General features: G+C 47.7%; 1 protein-coding gene and 1 long non-coding RNA gene across 7 annotated transcripts in view; one reads left to right on the top strand and one right to left on the bottom strand.

Annotated features, from left to right (window-relative positions):
• The window catches only part of TPCN1 (two pore segment channel 1), a 45,761-nt gene that overhangs the window by 5,183 nt on the left and 20,174 nt on the right, over window positions 1–20,404 (top strand). For 4 of the 6 annotated variants that reach the window (XM_059863478.1, XM_059863477.1, XM_059863479.1 and 1 more), the window contains exons 3-6: window positions 15,705–15,829; window positions 18,177–18,353; window positions 19,207–19,320; window positions 20,125–20,255. In XM_059863478.1, the coding sequence (XP_059719461.1) occupies window positions 15,705–15,829; window positions 18,177–18,353; window positions 19,207–19,320; window positions 20,125–20,255 (547 nt within the window). Of the gene's footprint in view, window positions 1–12,317; window positions 12,383–12,883; window positions 13,069–15,704; window positions 15,830–18,176; window positions 18,354–19,206; window positions 19,321–20,124; window positions 20,256–20,404 lie in introns of those variants that run through there. The other 2 variants (XM_059863482.1, XM_059863481.1) reach the window with 2 other exon arrangements.
• On the bottom strand, window positions 212–10,115 carry LOC132336226 (uncharacterized). Its single transcript, XR_009488824.1, has 2 exons — window positions 9,858–10,115; window positions 212–7,780 (listed from the first exon to the last, which is right to left on the bottom strand). It is a non-coding gene; the product is annotated as an uncharacterized LOC132336226 (long non-coding RNA).

The following is a 20,404-nucleotide window of genomic DNA, read 5'->3' on the forward strand; positions in this document are numbered from 1 at the left end:
TTGCTTCATCCCATCTGTTTGTCTTTTAAAGTTTAGCCCTCTATTTTAAGTTCAATAGAAGAGAGATTTCTTCCTCCATCCACGGGTGTATTTATAGGATTCCTTGTGACTAATTTTAATCACTCTTCCCTCTTTCTTTCCCTCGCCTCCCATCCCTTCAAAGAAGAAGTTTTGTGAGGCTTAACAATTGCTTGAAGCCAGCATGACTGTGTTAAAGCACAGGCATGAGAATGAATGTATTAATAAATAAAGTTCTCCACACTGAAATACAGGGAAGTTCTTTAGGGACCAATTTCGTGCTTCTTACAGGATCGCTGTGTGGTTTTTGAGAACTCATTTCCTGGCATCCTTCAAATGAAATGTCTCTTATTTGTGTGTTTTAATCACTGTTAAAGTTGGATTTGCTGCAGAAATATAAAGCTTATGCTCAGGAAGCAATGGGGAATGATACAGAGCCTTCTGAAGTCAGGGTGGGATGAAGGATTAGGAGGGGAAGGCTGGCATCAACAACTTGAAAGGCACCTTTATCTCTGGGAAGCGGGAAGCTTAAATCAGGGAGGGAGCACACTGGCAGCAGCACTGGCAAAAGTCAACTTGTTTGAAAACCAGCACGTGTAGCCCAGCTTTTGCTCTTTGCCTGCACAGAAAATCTGCTGTGAAATGCAGCAAAGTTGTGTCTCGTGGAGGCTGTGAGGAATCAAATGTGTCCCCTCTGCTCTGCCTCTCCTGGGCTGCTGAGGGCTGAAATGGCATTAGCAGAACTGTGGGATGTCACCTTTTCAGTCAGAAGCTTTTCTTTGCCAGGGAAAAAGTGTGAGAAGTGCTTGTCAGGGGAGAGAGAGCCTGCCAGGGTGAAGGTGGGGACATGGGGACAGGGAAGGTCAGGAGGCTCTTTCCTTCTGGCTTTGCCTAAACTCTCATCATTGAATATTCAGCCAGAATTTGGAGGAGCAGCTCCCTCATTACTGTGCCTGGCCATCATCAACTCCAAGGGATTCAAGGGCAGATTAAGCACAAAACTTGCCCTGAGCTGTGTCCCCAGAACAGGCTGGGACTGTTTGCAGTGAAGGACCCCCCATCCCCTTCCAGGTGACACTTGGGGAAAGACAAAGTGGCTGTAGCTGCCCCTTGTTCAATCACATGTTTGTTTGAGGTTGCTGATAATTAAATCTCACCCTTGCTTTGTGTTCCTGTGTGCACAAAGTGCTCTGAGTTGTAGTCCATTCTCCAGCCTGTCACAGCCATGTCACGGAGTGCTCTGTGCCTCTGGGGTTCAGTGTAGGAGCTCTTGTGCTTTTTAAGCAGCTTCTTGTGCTTTTAAATTAAAAAAAAAAAAAACCAAAAACTTTGTCCATGGTCTGGCTTTGTTCCAGTCAAGTCTTTGGATAAATGAATCTGTAGTTGTGGATTCTTGGTGTTGATGGCCTGGAACTGGAGACAAGTTTCTGGGTTGAAATAAGCAGAAACAGGGTTTTCTGAAAGCAAGCCTGTAGCAGATGTGAAAAGAAAGGACTGAAGTGCAGCAGTGAATTCCTTTCCAAACCTTGCAGGAGAGTCCTCTCCTGGGTAAGTGGGTGTCTTGGGGTTAGAATAAAAGAGAGCTAAAGGAAGAAAATTGTGTGGAAAATTGCATTCTTAAAGAAAATGTCCAGCTGCAAAAATTAATATCCCAAATCCTCCAGCTCTTAAGCATTTAATGAGAGAAAATACTTGCATGGGGAGGAATATTAAACTCTGCCTTGCTTGGCTTGTGCTGGGATTCAGGGCTTCCAGGGAGCTCCCATCTGTAGCCACCACAAAGGGTCAGAATCCTCCAAAGTTGACAGGAATTCAGACCACATCCAGAAAAATGTGCTCCCTGTGGTGCTGATGGTTTTCTGACTGTGGGTAATTTTTCTTTGCAGCTCCAGCAGCTGAAGGAGACAGGGGGAAGCTCTTGCATCACCTGGATGCACAGTAATGAGTGTGAGCTGCCCTTCCCTAGCACATCTTATCTGAGCATCTCCATACAAACTCCAGTTAAGCTCCCCAGCCCCTGCCTGAGGGCAGTGACTAATAGGAAACTGAATTTCTATAGAAGGCAAGAAGGGCAAGAACCTGGCTTGGCCTTTCCCAAAATCCTGTCCTGGGAGTGATGAGAACCTGCCAGGGTTTAGTGATTTCCCATCCCTCCTGAACTCCTGGGAAATGTTTGAACAGAGCTCTCAAAACACCTCCTGAGTGCAGTGTCTGTTTCCATCTACAAAGGCAGCCTGGATAGCCTTGAAACTCTAGGACAGTGTCTCTCCTTGAGCTGATGGGAGCTATAAACAATAAATGAGTGCACATTGATTTATCCTGTATTAGATCAGATACAAGATTCTCCTTTGCCTCCTGCATGGAAATTGCTGCAGCCTCAAGTAGAGTTGCAGTGTGTTCAGAGCAGAAAGTACAGCTCAGAGTGTTGTACATGAACAATGGGATATTGTCTGTTTTCTCACACAATGGGTGATGGCAGGGGGAAAGAAGTCATCTTTCAACTCTGGGTTTTTACAAGAAAGCAACTGCATCTGCTGTTGAGGTAAAAACTAATTATTAGGGAGGTGGGGGAGCAACTGCAACAGCCAAGAGTGATGTTTTCGAGAAGGATTGTTGGAAAATGGGAACTTATAACTACTTTGAGTGAGGTGCAGTCTCACTTTCTGCTGCCTGAGAAGTGAATTGTCAGGAAAACCAGAGCCAGCCTGGCCTTTTGGGAAGATGAATTGTTGGGGAAGGTGAATACATGCCTGGCACTGCTGGGGACAAGCAGGTGGGCCAGGGTGTGTGAAGAAAATGAGATTTCTCAGTTGGTGAGGCTGGAGGGGCTGCCCCAGGAGTGGTGGGTGAGGGAAGCCCAGGGCCTGCTGGTAGAACAGTGTGTGGGGTGTGCTGGAAGGGACCCTCTGCCCTTGCCTTGGGACAGTTCCCTGATGGGAAGGGGCTTTCAGCAAAGCTGTTCCTTTTGTAACTGGCTGCTGGACACTCAGGTGGTGGTTCTGAACACAGAGTCTAATTACAGCATTAAAGGATGTTGTAGACACCAAACTTGTCTTAAAAAAAACCCCAAAAAAATCCTTTACCAAGCCCCAGCTAGACACTTGAGATTTTGGGCAGTTAATGTTCTTTTTGAGGCATGTGAAATACCTGGATTTTGATGTGTTTGGTAGTCAATGCAACCTGAAGTGACAGAAATCTCTTGTGTGTTGGATCTGGTTCCTGAACATGTTTGTGTTGGCAGAGAGAGGGTTAAGCCTGTCCATGTAGTCCACAGCTTCAGCCCATCTGGTCATGGCATCATCTCAGAGAATCCTGGAATGGTTTGGGTTGGAGGGGACTCAAAACTCATCCTATTCCACCACCATGCCACGGGTGAGGTCCAGGTGTAAAACAATTCCTGAAGGGCTGAGGAAGCAGAGAATAAACACCTGAGCTTTGGGAAATGCTGCAACCACACAAACTCTTTGGGACCTGTGCTGCTTGTGGGGGCATCCTGGCTTTGCTGCCTTTGGAGGAAAAGAGGCATTTCAGCCACCTGGTAGATTTAATAAATCCTTCAGGACCTGTAGGTTTTGATCCTTGTGTGGAAGCAGGGGTTGTTCCAGAGGTGCTGTTTGGGCTGAGGCACTGGGTCTGAAATGCTGCAGCTGATTAAGGTGAAGGAATGAAGGGGATGAGGGAGCAAGCAGCTGCTTGCTTTGGACCTGGCAGATTCCAAGATTTCTGACAGCCAGGCTCTTAAGCAGCCTTTTGGATTATCTGGTGCCTTTCTTGGATGCTGTGCAGGATATTTCCTCACGTCATGGCCCCTAGTTCTACCAATTTGCCTTTAATTAGTTCCAGCAGCAGCAGTGCTTCTGCTGCTGCCTTTAGAGGTGAAACATGGCCAGAGCACAGGACTGAGATCTCATTTTGGGAAGCAGCACCTAGGGTAAGTCAGGTAATGCCACTGTGGGTCACAATCTCACCTGGACAGTGCTGATTGCACCTGGTGCAGGAGTGGGCAGGTAGGCGTCATTCCTTTGTTATGAGGAGGTGCTGTTTTGCATTGTTGTGCATGATTCATTTTTCTTCATATGCACCTGCTTAAAATTTATAGAGAGAGGAATTCTTTCCAAAGCGTGAGTGGTGGTTTTGTGGTGGATTGTTGGCTATGCCTCTGAAAGTCTCATTTCTCTGACCTAACAGCCTTGCCTTCTGCAACTTCTGCCAGGGCTCCTCTAATCCTTTCCTGGCCTAGATCACTTAAAATGAATGTTTTAAGCAAGCAAAGCGAAGCAAAAACTGTCTCTGAGATGAGTGAGGGGTGAAAATCTTGGAAAGGGAAACGAACACCCAAAACATAAGGAGATTATTGTTTTCTCCTTCAGTACAATTCATTTCCCTGGGTGATGAGCTCTGTAAGCTCAGAGGAAGGAGGGAAATGCTGCTTTTTAGAAGATGTTTGGGATCTTTTGCTATGATGTTAGAAATAATGAAAAAAGTTTCTGCTCTGAAGCTTCCTCTGGAATCTCACTTGTCCTGAGAATTCAGGTTTTAAGGCAGGGCTGTGCTTAAATGCTTGGGTAGAGCTGGTGCCTTTCTTTGATGAGAAAGAGCCCTGTGTTGTCCAGAGCTCAGCAGCATTTGTGTGGAGACATTCTCACCATGGCTCTGTGGACGTGGTGCCTGCAGAGGAAGAACCCCAAGCACAGTAAAGCACCAGGAGGTCTCGAGGGCTGCAGTCATTGTGGGTATTTTTTCCAAGCCTCCCTTGTTTTCTGAGCTCTGCAGGAGAGTGGTTTGCACAGTGCACACGTTGTGTGTCTCACAGTGGGATGCTCTGTCAAACAGAATCTCTGCACTGTTGACTCTTTCACGCAGCGAAAAAAAAAAAAAACCCCAAGAAAAAAACCCAGTGATTTTTTTGTCTTGAATGCCCCATGCTGTTCAAATCTGAGCTGGTAACTGCATCTACAAGGTAGAGAAGACTTGGGATAGTGTTCCATTATCCTGGAGTCAAATGGTTCTTTCTCCTTTGTCATCTCCTGCAGCACTGGGGATGGAGATCATCTCCCACTGTAAATCCAGGGGGGGTCCTGCAGAGTGGGGCAAGGAGTCTGGAAGCTCCACACTCCCTGAAGATGGGAGTGATGACCTTGCTGCTTTGAGGGAGGGAGCCCCTGCCCTTTGTGTGTCTCTTCTCCAGCACAACTCCCATCTTTTTGGGCTGAGAGCAGAAGAACAGGGTGTTGCCTCCCTGCTTTCATTGGAAAATGTGGGATAAGGCCATGTGTCGTGTCATCAGGGGGCTCTGCTTTTTTTTTTTTGAACAGGTGGTCCTGGAATTATAAAAGATGCTAAGGAGTTTGAAAGTGTTGGAGCTGCAATTTTCAATTGACAACTTTCCAGCTCGAACCGGTCACTCCTCAGCCACCACAGCTGACTTGGAAACATTTGGCTCAGGAAGCGGAACAACAGTTGGAAACAAACAGTGATTAGTTTTTTCATGGCTTCCCAGGGAACGCATCACTTTGTTCGTTTTCCCCCCTCATTTTGTGGTTCCTGTGGATTTTTAAGGCACTGTAGATGCAGGATGTTCACTTTAGCCAAGCCTGCGTACTGGCAGATTAAAATGAGCAAAGGCTGAGCACGCTGAGTTCACTCATCATAACCAATATGATGCTTCTCAGAACTTCCTTTGCCCTTGGTATCTTCACTGAGGAATCCTGCCTGCTGCCGTCAGCCCCCCTGCGTTGAAATCCCATTTTACCCATTTCAATGCTGTAAGAAGTGCTGTATAAACTAAACAGGAGCATCTGGGAAGTGGTTAGAGTTGTTGTTGATTGCCTTTTCCTTATTGCCTTCAGGGGATTTAGGCTTGAATTTGCTGGAAGTAGAATTTATGAGGCAGAACGCTCCATTTCTGATCCTTAAGCTGGGGAGAGTGTGGTGAATTTGATCGGGCTTTTCTGCTGCCTCCCGTGTCTCTGGCTTCTGATCTGCACCTCGCAGGGCTCTCCCTGTGTCTTTAACATAATTGCTTTTTGCATGTGGAGAAGAAGGCTGGTTTTCACATGGCTGCTTGCTTTCTGGGAGCTGCAGGAGCAGCGTGAGGGTTTGGGCCATCTGTGAGTGGTTCTGCAGGATGCTCGGGCACCTGTGCCTCACCTGGGGACAGGGAGGCACCAGAGGTGAGCTGATGTTGGTCACAGCACAGCCTTGGGCTTGGGGACAGATCCTGGGCATGGCAGGAGGACACTGCTGTGGTTTGAGTCACTGAGTGCTGCTTTTACAATCTCAATCTGGTGATGTCTGTTTGGAACAAAAGGCTTTTCTCCTCCTGCTTGTGTGCGGGGGAAGAAAATTTAGGATGTATCTGTCTGCACAGCTGTGTTAAACCCCTGGTTCTGTGGGGCTGGACAGCTCAGCTGCACTTGTATTTCCCTCCTCATGTGTGTGTTTCTGTATTGCCACTTGGGAATGCCTGTGGTTTCTTCCAGCTATCACTGTTTTTGCAGAGAGAGAGCATTTTCACTGTCCCCCACAGATCTGGGAAAGTTTATGGCACAAAAGCAAAGTGGATTTCACTAGAATGCACCAAAATGTTCCCGGTCTTCATTGACCAAATGAAGAAATGCCTGTAGAATTAAGACTAAGGGATCAATCCTGGGATTTTCCTCAGTGGGAGCACTGAGGAAAATTTTGACATTTGGGTCAGGGAGGTGAAGTGACCAAGTCAAAGCCCTTTCTTTTCAAATACAAGGCTGGTGGCAGGACCTAATCTCTAGTGGTTGTGAAGGAGAAGACTTAAACATTCTAAATTTTCTATACTTTGAGGCAACACAAATGCCTAGAAAACAGAAATGTTGATGGAAGGTTTAGAGCTGTTGGAGAGGCAGCAAAAAGTCACAGTACCCACATGCCTGGGCTGGCTAACACAAATTATATACAGATATTTAGATAAATATATATCAAATGAAGGAATAGCACCTGGAGTGGAGGAAAATCCTGAAGAGAATTGTGGTCAGCAGAGTTAAAGGTGCTCTAAAGGACTTGAGAAATAAAAAAATCATATTAAATGGTTCCAGCCTGTCAGGAGTTCAGGGTTTAACACTCTTTAACACTCCAATAGTGTTACAGGGAAGCTCAAGAAATACTGAATATATTCTATATTTGCTGCAAAGCCAGATGACACAGTCATTGTATGACCTATTCTTCCATCCCCACAGTAAACAGAGATTAAACAGCTGATTCTAAAGGCTGGCATTTAAAAATCAGCAGATGACTTTTGATTTCTGAGGCTGCAGCTGAGGCAGTCTGTACACTGCCATGAGAGTGACTTTCTTCCAGCCCCAGAAGGTGTTTTGCACCAGGCAGGAGATTGCAGGCCAGCCAAGATTTCCAGGCAAACAATGGGAAACCAGCAGTAGCTCTTCTAAAACCTGGATTCAAAGGACTTTTTTTTTTTTAATTGTGTGTGGAAGACTTTTGAGTCAAAGTTGTCAATTTTCTGAAGATATGGTTCTGTGTAAGGGCAGTAGGACTTGAAGCAAGGACCAGTTGAGGGAAAATCAGCTGTTCAGCAGATGTCACATCAATGGTTTAACTCCTTCCTTCTCTCCAGCCATTAAATGCAACCTCCAGTTGCTGCCAGCAGTGGTTTCCACCAAATGTGCAGAAGCCTTTTTTCCTAATGGAGAACAGCTCCCCAGCTCTCGGGGCTGGGGTTTTCCCTGCTCCTTTACACGTGTCTTCCTCTGAAGTTGGCAGTCTTTCTTTCCTGTGTGAGGGACAAGGCAGAGGAGATGTGGCAGTGTTGTATTTCAAAGGAATCAGCGTGGTGGAGTCGTGTTCTAACACTACAAAACACAATTACCTCCTTAGCTCTGCTGCACCACAGCAAATAACTCTAATTGGTCTCAGCCTGTCATGGGAAGATGTGGAGAGTTTGTTATTTAGCTTTTAAATTTATGTCATTTTCCTGCTATCCCTCTTTCTTTAGGGAAGAAAGGTCAGTAAGGCTCATACCTTATTACTGCCTTCTTCATTCTAGTGCTGCTTTGGTCATGTTGGAGGTTTGTTACCCAAATTAATCCTGGTTTCTCCCAAAGCTTCCTCTCTGCTTCCCAGTGCTGACTTTGTGACTTCCCTGGAGAGCTGCTGGTGGCTGGAGCTGGCAGTCAGTCCTGGCAGCACACTGCTCTCCTTTCAAAGGCCAGATTGCAGCTTAATCAAACCTCTCTCCATACTGCATCAGGGAAATCCAGAGGCTCTGCTTTGGAGAATTGAAATGAGGAACGTGCTCTTAAACTGCTGACATGGTGTTGTTACTGAAGCCAAAGCAGATCTTTAATGTGTTAAAAGCAGGAGACACTGGTTTCCCTTTTTGGAACAAAAAGAGGAAATTCCTTCATGTAACAGGATATGTTAAAGAAATGCTAGAGCTGAGGGACTCTGATATTGTCTCCTTCCATTACTTCCTCAAAAATTATGAATTAGAAATGTGTGTGTGTGTGTGTGTGTGTGTGTGTATTTCACGTCTGGCCTCTCTCTCTGCCTTAGGCAGAGCTGTCTCTTCTATTTTTCCTTTTTGGTTCGGTTCAGCAAAACCTTAACTGCTTCCAGTTGTTTTTCCCATTCATTAGTTGCTCCACAGAGCCCCTCAATGACTCAGATATTTAATTCCAGTTATGGTATGATTTTATCTCAGTGTGTGTGAAGCCTTTGTTGCTGTGATACGATGGGACTGATGAGATTATGGAGCATATTGGCTGCTGAAAGGATGGATAATGTGAGTTGTAGGTGATCCTTCTGTTGTGGCTTTGGCTTCTCCTTTTTGGTGGCGTTGTGGTTCATTTGTTGAGATAAGAAATAAAGGATATGAAACCAGCAGCAATTTGGCTTGACTTAAGTGAGGTTCTTAATTATAGCTTCCTAATGCAACCTTTCATTCTGTGGGACTTTTACTGAGTAAAAATGCTTTGGATTGGACTTGGCAGCTCTGCTAAGGCAGGAACTCCTGTGTTCCACAGTTGTATTTTGAAGGAGTGCCTGCTTCCAGCTCTCCCTGGGATATTTCATGGACTCTCAGATGCAGGAGGATTTAATCCCACATCTGTCAGGAGGCAGCTTTGTGGAACAGGGCTTAGACAGGGGGTGGTCTGCATCTGTCAGTTCATCTTCAGCTGCTGAAGTCTTGCTGACCTAATTATGGATTCCAGGCGTCCCAAAAAGGAGGGATCTGCCCCTCTGCCTCTTACTGCTATGTATTCAGGAGTGAAAGTTGTCCCAGGATCAAACAGTTCCTGGCCAAAACTTCCCACATCATATTTCATGGGGAAAAAAAAGCTGGAGTGACTCAGGGATGAGATCAGAGGAGAGCAGGTGTCCTGGGGAGACAAGGAACTGCACAGATGAGGATCTCCAACCAACAGAGCTTGGCTGCTGTACATGGGGAAAATAAGCCTCATCCTCATTTTCCTGGAAGTCTTTAATTTTATTTTTTTTTATTCTTCCTTACAAATGTATCTGTCCCCAGGAGGGTGGTGCAGGAAGTCAACATCCAAGTGAATGATCCCGGCCCTTCTCCTGAGCTGCAGAGCAAAGGGTTAACTGGCTGTGCCTCACTCAGAGCTCCCTGGATGGAGCCAGGCTTTCTGCTGGGGCCAAACCATTCCCTACCATGCTTTAGCTCTTCTGGCATGGTGCTCATTTGTGCCCAGGGGGTTTTCCATGTGTGCAGTGCAGATGTTAGCGAGGATGCAGCGCTCCCCTAATGAAGCAGCGCTGCCCATCAGCTGGCTGCCGTGGAAGGAGCACGGCTGAGAAGAGGCAATGATATAGAAAATGTGACTTACCATGCTGAGGGACATCTGCTCCTCCTTCAAGAGGATTCAGCTCCCTGTGGTGAAGGAGGCAGGATGTGAGCTTGTGTTGCTGCATCCTCGAGTCACGGCGAGGACGTCGCTGGAGTCGCCTTTTACCGCTCACAGGAAGTGGCAACGTCCGCATCTTTTAAAACAACTTTCCTGTGTTAAATAGGAAGCTGAAGTGACTTTATTTGTTGAGCTTCACAGCAAGTGAGTGCTGTGAGAATACAGTAAGACAAAGAGCCCTGAGGCCTTTGCATATGTTTCTGCTGTGCTGTTGTCTCCAAGGAAGAGCATGACTCAGTTGCGCTGGCTCGAAATATTCCGAAGTAGATTATTTCTCCTGTAGCAGAAGGGCTTGGCACTGCTCTCTGCTGGAGATGCCCTTTTTTCCTAGGCAACAAACTGACAGCAAATTGTTTAGACTTCCCCATGGCTGTTCTCTTCCTTCCCACAATGTCCCCTGAACCAGGACAGGCACTGAGATGTTTTGGGCAGCAGGGACCAGTCCTGCAATGCTCCCGTTGGCACGGCGCTGAGCTGGCAGTCAGGCAGCAAAGGCAGAGATTTCTCTGTCTGTCTGTCTCACCTCTGAGATGTGTGGCCAAGTGCCAGACCAGCTGTGCTTCCCAGGCAGCTCCCAGCTTTTTTTCTCCGGGGTAGGTGAGCCTGGCCTTGAAGAGCCAAGCCCATGTGTGTTGGGCTTGGGAGGAGCAGTTTCTTGTCAGCCTCCTTGGAGGAGGGAGGGAAGATTAATCCTCTGGAGGTGAAGCTGCATGGCCTGTGAGCCCTTGGGAGGGAAAATGCCATCATTGGTGCTGGGACAACTCCAATACTTGACTAAAATCTTGGCTTTGGGACTGAAAATGCCTGCACAGATTGTGTTGGGAAGGGTAGGCATCTACCTTGTTTCCATGGTTTTTTATGGATTTGCACCTTCTGTAGTGAGTGTTCAGCTGATGAGAGCTTTCCAGGAAAGAGGAGTGCTTCTGGAATGCTGTCCCTTCTTCTCCTTGTCCATCTTCAGCACAGCCTCAGGGAGCAGTGTGGCTGAGAGAGCCAGAAACCTCAGCCAGCAGTGGGCTCCTGCACTGGGACAGGTCTTGGGTGTGAGCTCAGGAGATCCAGGAGCACCAAGAGAACCTTTGATCCTGCTGGGATCTGCCTTCTTCCATGGGCTCATGTTCAGTGCTGTGGGATGCCTGGTTGGGCTCTGTGACTGAGTTTGGGAATTACAGATCCAGTGAAGATGGAGGGTGTGAGAAATAGAGAGGGGGTTATGGCAGTGAGGAATGCAAAGCCTGAAAAAAATGACTCCAGCTGAATGGTAGAATGGTAAAATCATGGGATGCTTTGGATTGGAAGGAACAGACACATTTTTGGAGAGCAGGTTGCTCCAAGCTCCATCCAGCCTAGAACACACTGGTGACTGGAACTGCACAGACCATGTGCCCGGACAGTCTGACCTTTCCCCCGTGCAGGAGGTGATGCCTTCCTTCCTCTTCCCTCCTTTGGTGGATCAGGGACCTTGCAAGGCCACATGAGTGAAGATGTGTCCCCTCTCCAAAGCTGTGTGTCCTTGGCATTTTTGTTTTTGCCTGTCAAGAGAAACATTACTCATACATGGAACTCACTGGAGCAACTTGCACATTGCATCTTACATTGACTCCACACATGATGCATGAACAGTATGAATGACAGAATAAGGATATTTTTTGCTTATTTAAGTCACTTCTGCCTTCATAAGTTCTGCAGTGTTCTGTCATCACAGATGTACTTGCTAAAGTAGCAATATCTGGGCAGGATGGAAAGTTATCATCCAAACCATCCTCCAGCATTTAGGAGAAAGCCCTGGGAAGTCCAGTGAAGGCTTTGGAGGCAGGCAGTGAGCCAGTAAGGGAATCTCAGTCTGTTTCAGTGCAAGGCCATAAAAAGTGTGTGCTGTCTGGCAGGCAGAACATCTGGCAAACTGGCTAATGAGAGCCAGGCTGGGGGAGCTCCAAGGCAAATGGAAGAGCTGCCCTGTAGGGCTGGTTTGTAACTCTCTGAGTTTGTAGGAGGTTACTCACTCGTTTGTTGGAATTTTGAAAAAATTACTGTTTATTTGAAGAAGTGCAGACATCAAGAACTGTGGAATTCCAGAATGGCTTCAGTTTGATGTATAATAGCTGGCTGGGAAGGGTGATTTATCCCAGCCTCCTGTGGATGTTTTCTGTCCCTTATTCTCCTCTCAGCTCTGCCCTGGAGATCCCCCATGGCTGCATGAGCTCCTCCGAATGAGAGGAGTTTGTTTGCTCTCGGCCCATGGAGAGTTTTTCCTTCCCCTAAGCAGGGAATTTGTTTTGCAGAGGGAGAGGTTTGGGCACTGGAAAGTTTATGCTCCTTCTCTTTCTTCCTTGTTTTTTTGTTTTTTATTGTAATGATGACATATGGAAACTATTTACACAGGAGCATGCTCGGCTGCACTGAATGGAAATGCTGGAGTCCCGGCAGTCTCGTTCCGGATGCCTTGTGTAAGCAGCCAGCTGGTTTTGCTTTTCCTTTTTTTTTTTTTTTTTTTTTTCCTCTTTCCCCCTCTCTTTTCTTTTTTCCCCTCCCTCCCTGCCTCTCTCTGTTTTCAGGGAACGCCTGGGATAAGTTGCACAAGTATAAGGAAGGAAGCTTTGCCATCTGTGACCGGCTCAGTTCTCTTCCTTTGGCGTGCCCCTTGCACTGCAAACTTCACCAAATATCTGTTTTCTTTTTCGTGCTGGAGATTCCTTGCTGTGCCTGCTCAGCACTTCCACTCCTCTCCCGTTAGCTCATCGTGAGCAAGTTGTGCTAAATGCCAAAACACGAGAGCGCAGCACACGAATCCCCAGCTTCGCCAGCACGCTTGTGCCTGGCAGCTCCTCGTCCTGCAGCCAAACCTTCCCAAACCTCACCCTGGGAAACACCCAGGGAAAGGATCTCACTGAGCTCTGAGCCACCTTCCTCAGAGGGGAGGGGAGAAGCCGCTCACTTCTGCAGGCAGCCGAGCAGGATCTTTTGTGCGGAGCTTTGCCCCGAGGAGCGGCTTTGGCAAGGAAGGGAGGCAGGAGCCGCGGGCTGCGAGCACCAGGGGCTGCCATGCAGTGGAGGGAGCTGCCTGCCATCTACCTCGAGGATCCCGGGAGCCCCGTGCAGAGATCCTCCTATCTCATTGAGCTCCATACTGATGGTAAACGCCGTCGGGGATGTCGTGCAGCACGAGCGGAGCCGAGCTTGCATTAGTCTGTGTCATTGTTATCATGGGAGCAGCTGAGGAAATTAGCTGCTGGAGGGCTGCCAAGCACACAGTCAGAGGGCTGCTCTTCGAATTTATTATTATTTTTATTATTATTTATGACCCAGATGATGCTGTTGCCTCAGGGATGCTAGATCAACCTTCTGGTACCTGATGGGGAAGGAGCTGATCCACAAAATGCAGCTCCCCACCAGAACACTCGAGTGCATTTTCTGTTGTCTGTGCCTGGTTTAGACAGCAGGAAAGCATCTTGATTTCTAGAGCTGTTTTTCGGTTCTGATTTGCATCTCTGAGTGCTGTTTTGTATTTGCAACCTTGGTCTCAGAGCTGGGACAGCTCTCCTGTGGGAAGCACAGAGCAGGGTCCCGTCCTGGGTTTTGCTGGGGTGTGTCTTTTCCTTGTGTTGATCCTTTCCAGAGAGGTTAATTTTTGCAAGAGAGCTGCTTCAGGGTTAAAGGTGATTTTGGCGTCTTTGTCAGGGTTAAAGGTGATTTTGGCATCTTTGGGCAGGGTCCAGTGTGTTGGTGTTTAGGTTAGTGCTACAAACCTTTGCTGTTTTGGTCACAGCGTGTTTTGATCCTCGTAAATTTTGTATGTTCTGTAGTGTAAAGTCCAGGTTTTGATTAAGATATGCTCCTCCTGTAACTGTTAAGCATCAAATGTGAAAAGGTTTTGCTCTCAGGCTGCAGTTTGAGGGGGTCTGTCTTTTTGAGACACATCCCCAGGAAAAGCTTTGTAAATAATAACATTTAAGGACTTTTTAGAGCTTGCAATATAACGCTTCTGAATTTTGCATATGGCTGTCATCTCTTAGTTAAAAAGCAGACAAACCAGAAGGCTGCCATTCCAGCTCTGTGGATAAATAAAAACTCCATCATTCAGGTTTTTTTTTTTCAAGAGCTGTGCTAAATCAAGGGGTGTGGGGGAGGAACCGGCCTCATTCAAACATTTGTCCAGATTTTGAGTGGTATTTTAAGGGTGTGGGGGAAGCAAGGAAGAGAAACAGGCTTCGTGCTGCAGAATGCTCTGCAACCTGAGTGTGCAATCTGGAAGGTCTTCACAAACCCCAGAGAAATGTTATCTTAATTTGATTTGGGGGTGGAAGAGGCAGCTGTGGCTGTGCACTGGTGAAGGGGCTCTGATTTCTTCCCACTCCCTGCCTCTGCCAGGAGCACATGGTGCCATTTCTCTTGGCGGGTGCAGAGTTTTTGGCATGGGCTCCCTCTCCACTCCAGAGGGTGTTCTGGAGAGACTGAATCAGTAATTCATCCAGGATTATTTTGTCACAGCAAATCTTCAGCAGGCTGTCATGAGAGGGGAAGAAAACCTCGTGGTGCTTTTTGCCCACTCTCAGATAACAACTTTGAACACACAGAGAGAACGAGCTGCCACACCACAGCTCCTGTGCTCATAAAAAAAGGGGGAAATCAGCACTGCTGTGCTGGCAAGCTCAATTTTACATGTACCCACTTTGGGAACATGAGGCACTGGAGGAGGGAAGTCTCTTCTGAGAGCAGGAACAACCATGTGATGTGGGAAATGTTTGAAACTCTGGAGAACTGAGAGTGTGGCTAGCTCCACCACAGGCCCTAAGCAGCTCTCACTGCTGGGGTTTCTCTGCTCAGTATTCTTTGTCAAAGGTAAAATAAAACCCCCAGTCCCAGAAGAAGAAACCAAGTGACATTCCCTTTTTGTCCAGTAATTGTCTTCTTGCTTAGCTTTCATCTGTCTTAATAGCACTGAGGCTGCAGAATGCAAAAATGGCAATTATTTTGGAGCTTACATACATGCCCTGTATAACTCTCCTGTGGGAAGGGCACTGTGTATGTGGAGCTCTGCTTGGGAGTTGCTTTTTTGCAACTGAATTGTTTTGGGGTTTTTTAGACAAAATCTCTATTTACAAAATCTGGTTCACACGTTCAGTGTGGCATTGTTCTGTAGTTCTTTGCTGGTGAGAAGGACAGGCACTCAGAAATCAGAATTAATGTGTGGAGTGTGAACAGAAAATTCATCTTGCGGTTTGTTTGCATCAGAGGGGTGTCAGTACTTATCAGCACCTCAGAGTGTTGTATGTGTTATTTAGTGGCTCTGAAGTGCTGGGAGAAATGGGGCTTTCTGCTCAAAGTACTGACAGCTTCTCTCCTCACATTGGTGCCCCGTGTGTCCATCCTTCCGTGGTCTCTGCTCCAAGGATGTGCAAAAGCTTCCTGCTCCTTCAGCAAACGCTCTTCTCTTCACTGGGCTGGCCATCCTGGGAGGCTGGTGGCTGTTACCTGCCTGCTTGCAGATTGTGATGCTGATAGCAAGCTTCAGGCATGACAGCACACAGCCCTGAGCCAGGAGAGCTGCTTGCTGTACTGAGTAGGAAGCTGTCTCTCCTGATGATCTTCTGGGAGCATCCCCGTGTGCAAGTGCTGCGTTTGAGCGTCTCTTTAAAGCTCCTACCTGCCAAGAGTCAATTTGTCAGTGTGCAGCTGCCACTTTCCCAGCTGCTCTGGCTGTCTGTGATCCCAGAGCCTCCTGCTGCACCCCAGCTCCCCTGATGGCTGATCCCTGTTTCTCTGCTGCAGATGGAGGCAGCTATGACGTTGTCAGTGATGCCTCCAGCCCCGCGGCCAGGGAGTGCTGCGCCCAGCAGAGCTCTGCCCGCCACAACTGGGAGATGAACTACCAAGAGGCAGCCATCTACCTCCAGGTGAGCCCTGCTGGGTGGGGGGACAGTGCTCTGCAGGAGCTATGCTGGTTCTTGGCCGTGGGAAACAAACAGCTTCTGTTCTGAGGCTGAAAATTCAGTGCCTTGCCAAGGATTCTGCTTCGGGAGTGGGGCGGTGCAGGGGGCACCTCCAGATGGGCTTTGGAAGGCATTTGGGACAACCAACCACAAAATCCCCACCCTACCCCAAGGGCTGTGCTGGCTGGGGGTTCAGCATGTGCACAGTTCTGCCACCTTGGCATGGAGGTTTCTGTAGCTGGTCACAGACTGGCATTTCATCTCTGCAGTCGCTCCAGGGGGAATGGTCAGTGCTCTCCTGGGAACATCTCCTCTTCTGCAAGCAGAGGTCTTGATTTCTACAGGATTAAAGGATGCTGGGGTTAGGATCAGCCCAGGAGGGAAATTTAGAATATTTTAAACAACAATGAATCAAACCCCACCCATGCTTCAGTTACCAGAAACACCATCTCTATTGCAACAAAGGGTTTGCTTTTTTAAGGTTGCTGTACATCTGGTGTGAGGATTTAGCCACCAAAACTGAGCTTCTCCCCAAGCTGTCCAGTCTGAAGTGGTTGCTGGTTCCATTTCTGTCCGTCCTTCCTTCCCTTCGTTCCCTTTCAAAGCTCTGAGGTGCTTTGGACCCAGCTGGGTTTTTTTTTTTTTTTTGTTTAAGCCACTGCAAGGTGACAGAAACCATTTGTTCCTTCGTGCTCTGACCTCACAGGACTGAGAAATCTCACTTCTCAGGTATTTTAAAACAGTGTAGGCTGGACCTTGGCAACACTTGAGCTCCGTGGTGAGCTGGAGCAGCCCTGACAATGGCAGGGTGGCTCCAGCCTCCATCCCAGGCTTTTGTTTAAACTCCTGATTATTGGAGCAGCTCTGCAAAGGGTCATTGAGCTGCTGCAGCTCTGATGGTAATGGGCACAGCAGGCCTGGCCCTTCAGATAGGGGGGATTGCTGCTGCCTTGACCAATGGCCACGGTGACACTGTCCTTGAAATGAGGTAGAACCACTTAAAGAGAGTTTTGTGAGCAGTGGCTGCAGGCAAGTGTTGGGTCTGGATAAGAGGGCTTTGCTGTCCAGGCACGTTTGGAGTTGTTTGGCTCCCAAGAGGCAGGATTTAGGCTGTTTGTCATTCCACAAGTGTGTCCTGCCAGGGTGGATGGGAAGGACCCTGCTGATCTCAGCCCAGCTCTGTGCAGGGCTGGCTCTGTCCTGCTCCAGCCCAGCTCTCTGACCCAGCAGTGTTTGTTCTGAAACCCAGTGTGAGCTGGAGTCAGTGAGACACATTGGGAGCCCTCTCCTGAGCGAGTCTGCAGAATGCTTCCCTTCCTAAAGGAGAGTTCCCTGACCTCATTATCCATTTGCAATCACAGCTATTCTGCTTTGATAGTAATAGCTCGGCTGTCCTTGCAGTAATTGCCTGCCTGGGAAGATGTTAATTTCAATAAAACCTCACCACTTCTTGTGCATCTGTGTGGCCCTGCTGGGGGAAAGTGATCTCTTATGACAGTTCCCAAGAGGCAGCAAGTTTCCTGTGAGTGACAAAAGCTCCTTTGCCAAAACTGTTGACTCGAAAAAGAGAAGAATCTGCTGGGTGGTTCTGATGAAAACCCTCTAAAATCTCCCCAAACTAAGTTTCATCCTAGGGGTAAAAATAGTCACGATGTAGCTGTTTGAAAATCAGTTGTAGGCAAAGTGTTAAGATGGAGTATCTGACCTTTTAATGTTAATTAAGCCTGCTAGTTAAGAGGGAATGACAAATCAGCATCGAGACTTGTTGATTTTGTGTGGAGTCTGTTTTATATTTGTGAAGCAGAAAACACTGTGTGTGCTCCCGTGTTTTCTCCCAGACATTTTGCAAGGCCAAGATAAGGAGGAACAACTGTCAGCCAGGTGCCCTGGAGCTTATCTGGGTGTTTCTATGTTCTGTCCTGGAGAAGTTTAATCAAATAAGTCTGTAAACATGTGGAAGTAGTTGCAAGTAAATGAAGTGCTGTGTTTGTGTTGGGATGTTGGCTGGAGTTTCTTTGCCTGCCTTTATAAACTCTCCCAGCTCTCTGCCTCATTGTGAAAAGGCTCAGGGGTTTCTGAAGCAGGAGTTTGTGGATGTTAAAGAGTTTCATTACTGAAATGTGGTTATGAGCAGAAGGGGATGTCCCGTGTGTGTAGAGTCCATTCCTCAATAAACACATCAACAACAGGCTGTAAATGGGAATAGTCTGTTGGGAATTGTATCTAATCCCCATAAAAGTCTGCATTCTTCACTCTTTTATAGCCCCAAGAGTCTCTAATGCTGTTCCCTCCTTCATTCCTGCTGCCCTAGGAAGGAGAAAATAACGACAAGTTCTTCACTCACCCCAAAAATGCCAAAGCACTCGCTGCCTACCTCTTTGCACACAACCACCTTTTCTACCTGATGGAGCTGAGCACGGCCCTGCTGCTGCTGCTGCTGTCCCTGTGCGAGGCCCCAGCCGTCCCCATGCTCCGCCTGGGCATCTTTGTGAGTACCTGGCCCTAAATGACAAAGCCTGCTCGCTCTGCAGCCTGGGGAAGAGGAAAATGATGGCCAAACAGAGAGGAAGGAGGAGGCACTAGGAGGAAAAAAATCCACCTGGTTTGTTCTGTAAATGGTTGACAGCAGATAGGCCAGACAGCAAAACTTCCTTTTTCCATCTGATCTAGGCAGACCACAGTGAAAGTGATACTCATTTCGTGTTATCAATTTGTGCAGTTCTTCATTTAGTAACAGAAATAGGTGGGTTTTTCCTTTTTCATGAGATAACTCAGCAGTCTGTGGGCTTTGATGGGGTGGTTTCAAAGCTGTTGTCAGGGCTGGTGCCATTACCCCAGCACCACCACTGGTTCCTAGAACGCAGATCAGGACCTTCCCTGTGATTATCCAGAATGTCTAATTCAAGGAAAAACCCTTCTCTGTATAAACTCTCCCTGCCCAGGAGCTCTCCTTCCTGTGTTCCCCTAAAAAAATTACAGTCTCCATCTCTTTTTCAAAGTGCTTCTGCTCAAGTTGTTGATGTCTTGGCCTTTAGTTTCAAATGTATCAGTAAGTTTTTTCCTGTGTTGCTCAAGCCCAGAAGGGACATGGATTTCAGGAATTTCTGGCCTGGTACTGCTTAGAGGAAAATTGCACAGGCTTTAATAAAAGCACAAAGCAGTAGATATAGAAATGTTGAAAAACACTGCTATGTTAGCTGTAAAAGAGTGGCTTGGGGCTTTCCTGCATGCCACAAGACAATGCTCAGACTGCTGTCAAACCCAGCTGCTCCTTGGAAAAGGAGGGGCAGGAGTGTGGCCTCTGCTGTGCTGCTGTTCTCACCAACCCTGTGCTGCGGCAGGTCCACGCTACCCTGGAGCTGTTTGCGTTAATCGTGGTCGTCTTTGAGCTCTCCATGAAGATGAGGTGGCTGGGCTTCCAAACCTTTATCAGGCACAAAAGGACTATGGTCAAGGTGAGTTTTCTGCTTGATTGTCAGGGCTTCTCCTTTAGCACCTCCAAGGACCAAAGAGCCAGATGCAGTACTGGCCTGCCCTGCAGCAGGGTGACGTAGCTGCTGTGTCCCAGCTGCCATTGATTCATGTGAGATCCCTCAGCTCTCAGGTCTCAGAATCTCTGCTGGTCACAGCGACCCCAAGATATGTTAGAAAGCCTAAGGAGGAGTCAGAGCTCTTCTGCTGTCGTTCTCAAGGTTGTTTATTGTTTCTTATCTATAAAATTCTTTCTCTGGGCTGCTGAGGTCTGTTCAGCAGGTCAGACAGAGGCACGCTGACTGCCCTCAGGGTGGTGTTATCTTTTTATCCTAAGAACTACGTGTACATTATTTACCATAACTTCCCAATACCTATCACCTATGTTAGACATTGAGCTTCTACTCTAAACCAATCCAAAAGTGCCAGGATCACCCAGAACATGGAGGCTAGGAAGAAGAAGGAAAAAGGACAAGGCACACCCAAATTCCTCCATCTTGGGACCCCAAGCCCCTGTTCTAAAAACCTCAAAAATCTATTTTTTCACCCTGTGACAAGCCAACTATTATTCTGCTCAAACTCTCTTGACATGTAATTCTTCATATAAAGGTGGTAATTTGCTACATGGGTCAAGATCAAAGGCACAGAGGTCTTGGGCTCTGTGCTAAGGTCTCTGAGCCCCCCCAGGGCAGCCAGAGGAATGGCTCAGGGACACCTCCCACCCTTGAAATGTGCAGATAAACAGGTGGTGAGGCAGAGCTTTGCCTCTGATCCCCCCTTTCTTGCAGACGTGTGTGCTGTTGGTGCAGTTCATCGAGGCCATCGTGGTGCTGGTGCGCCAGACCTCGCACGTGCGCATCACCCGCGCCCTGCGCTGCATCTTCCTCGTGGACTGCCGCTACTGCGGGGCTGTCAGAAGGTGATGCTGGGCTCTGCCCTCACTCCTGGGGCTGGGCTGGAGGGAAAGCACTCAGATCCTGGAGCTGGGCACGGGTCTTGGGTCTTCAAATGGACAGGAGCTGTTGGTGGTTGCTGTAAGGTTGTTTATTGCGTGAATACATCAGTCTC

Source organism: Haemorhous mexicanus, chromosome 19, assembly GCF_027477595.1.
Source record: "Haemorhous mexicanus isolate bHaeMex1 chromosome 19, bHaeMex1.pri, whole genome shotgun sequence".
Classification (NCBI taxonomy): Eukaryota; Metazoa; Chordata; class Aves; order Passeriformes; family Fringillidae; genus Haemorhous; species Haemorhous mexicanus.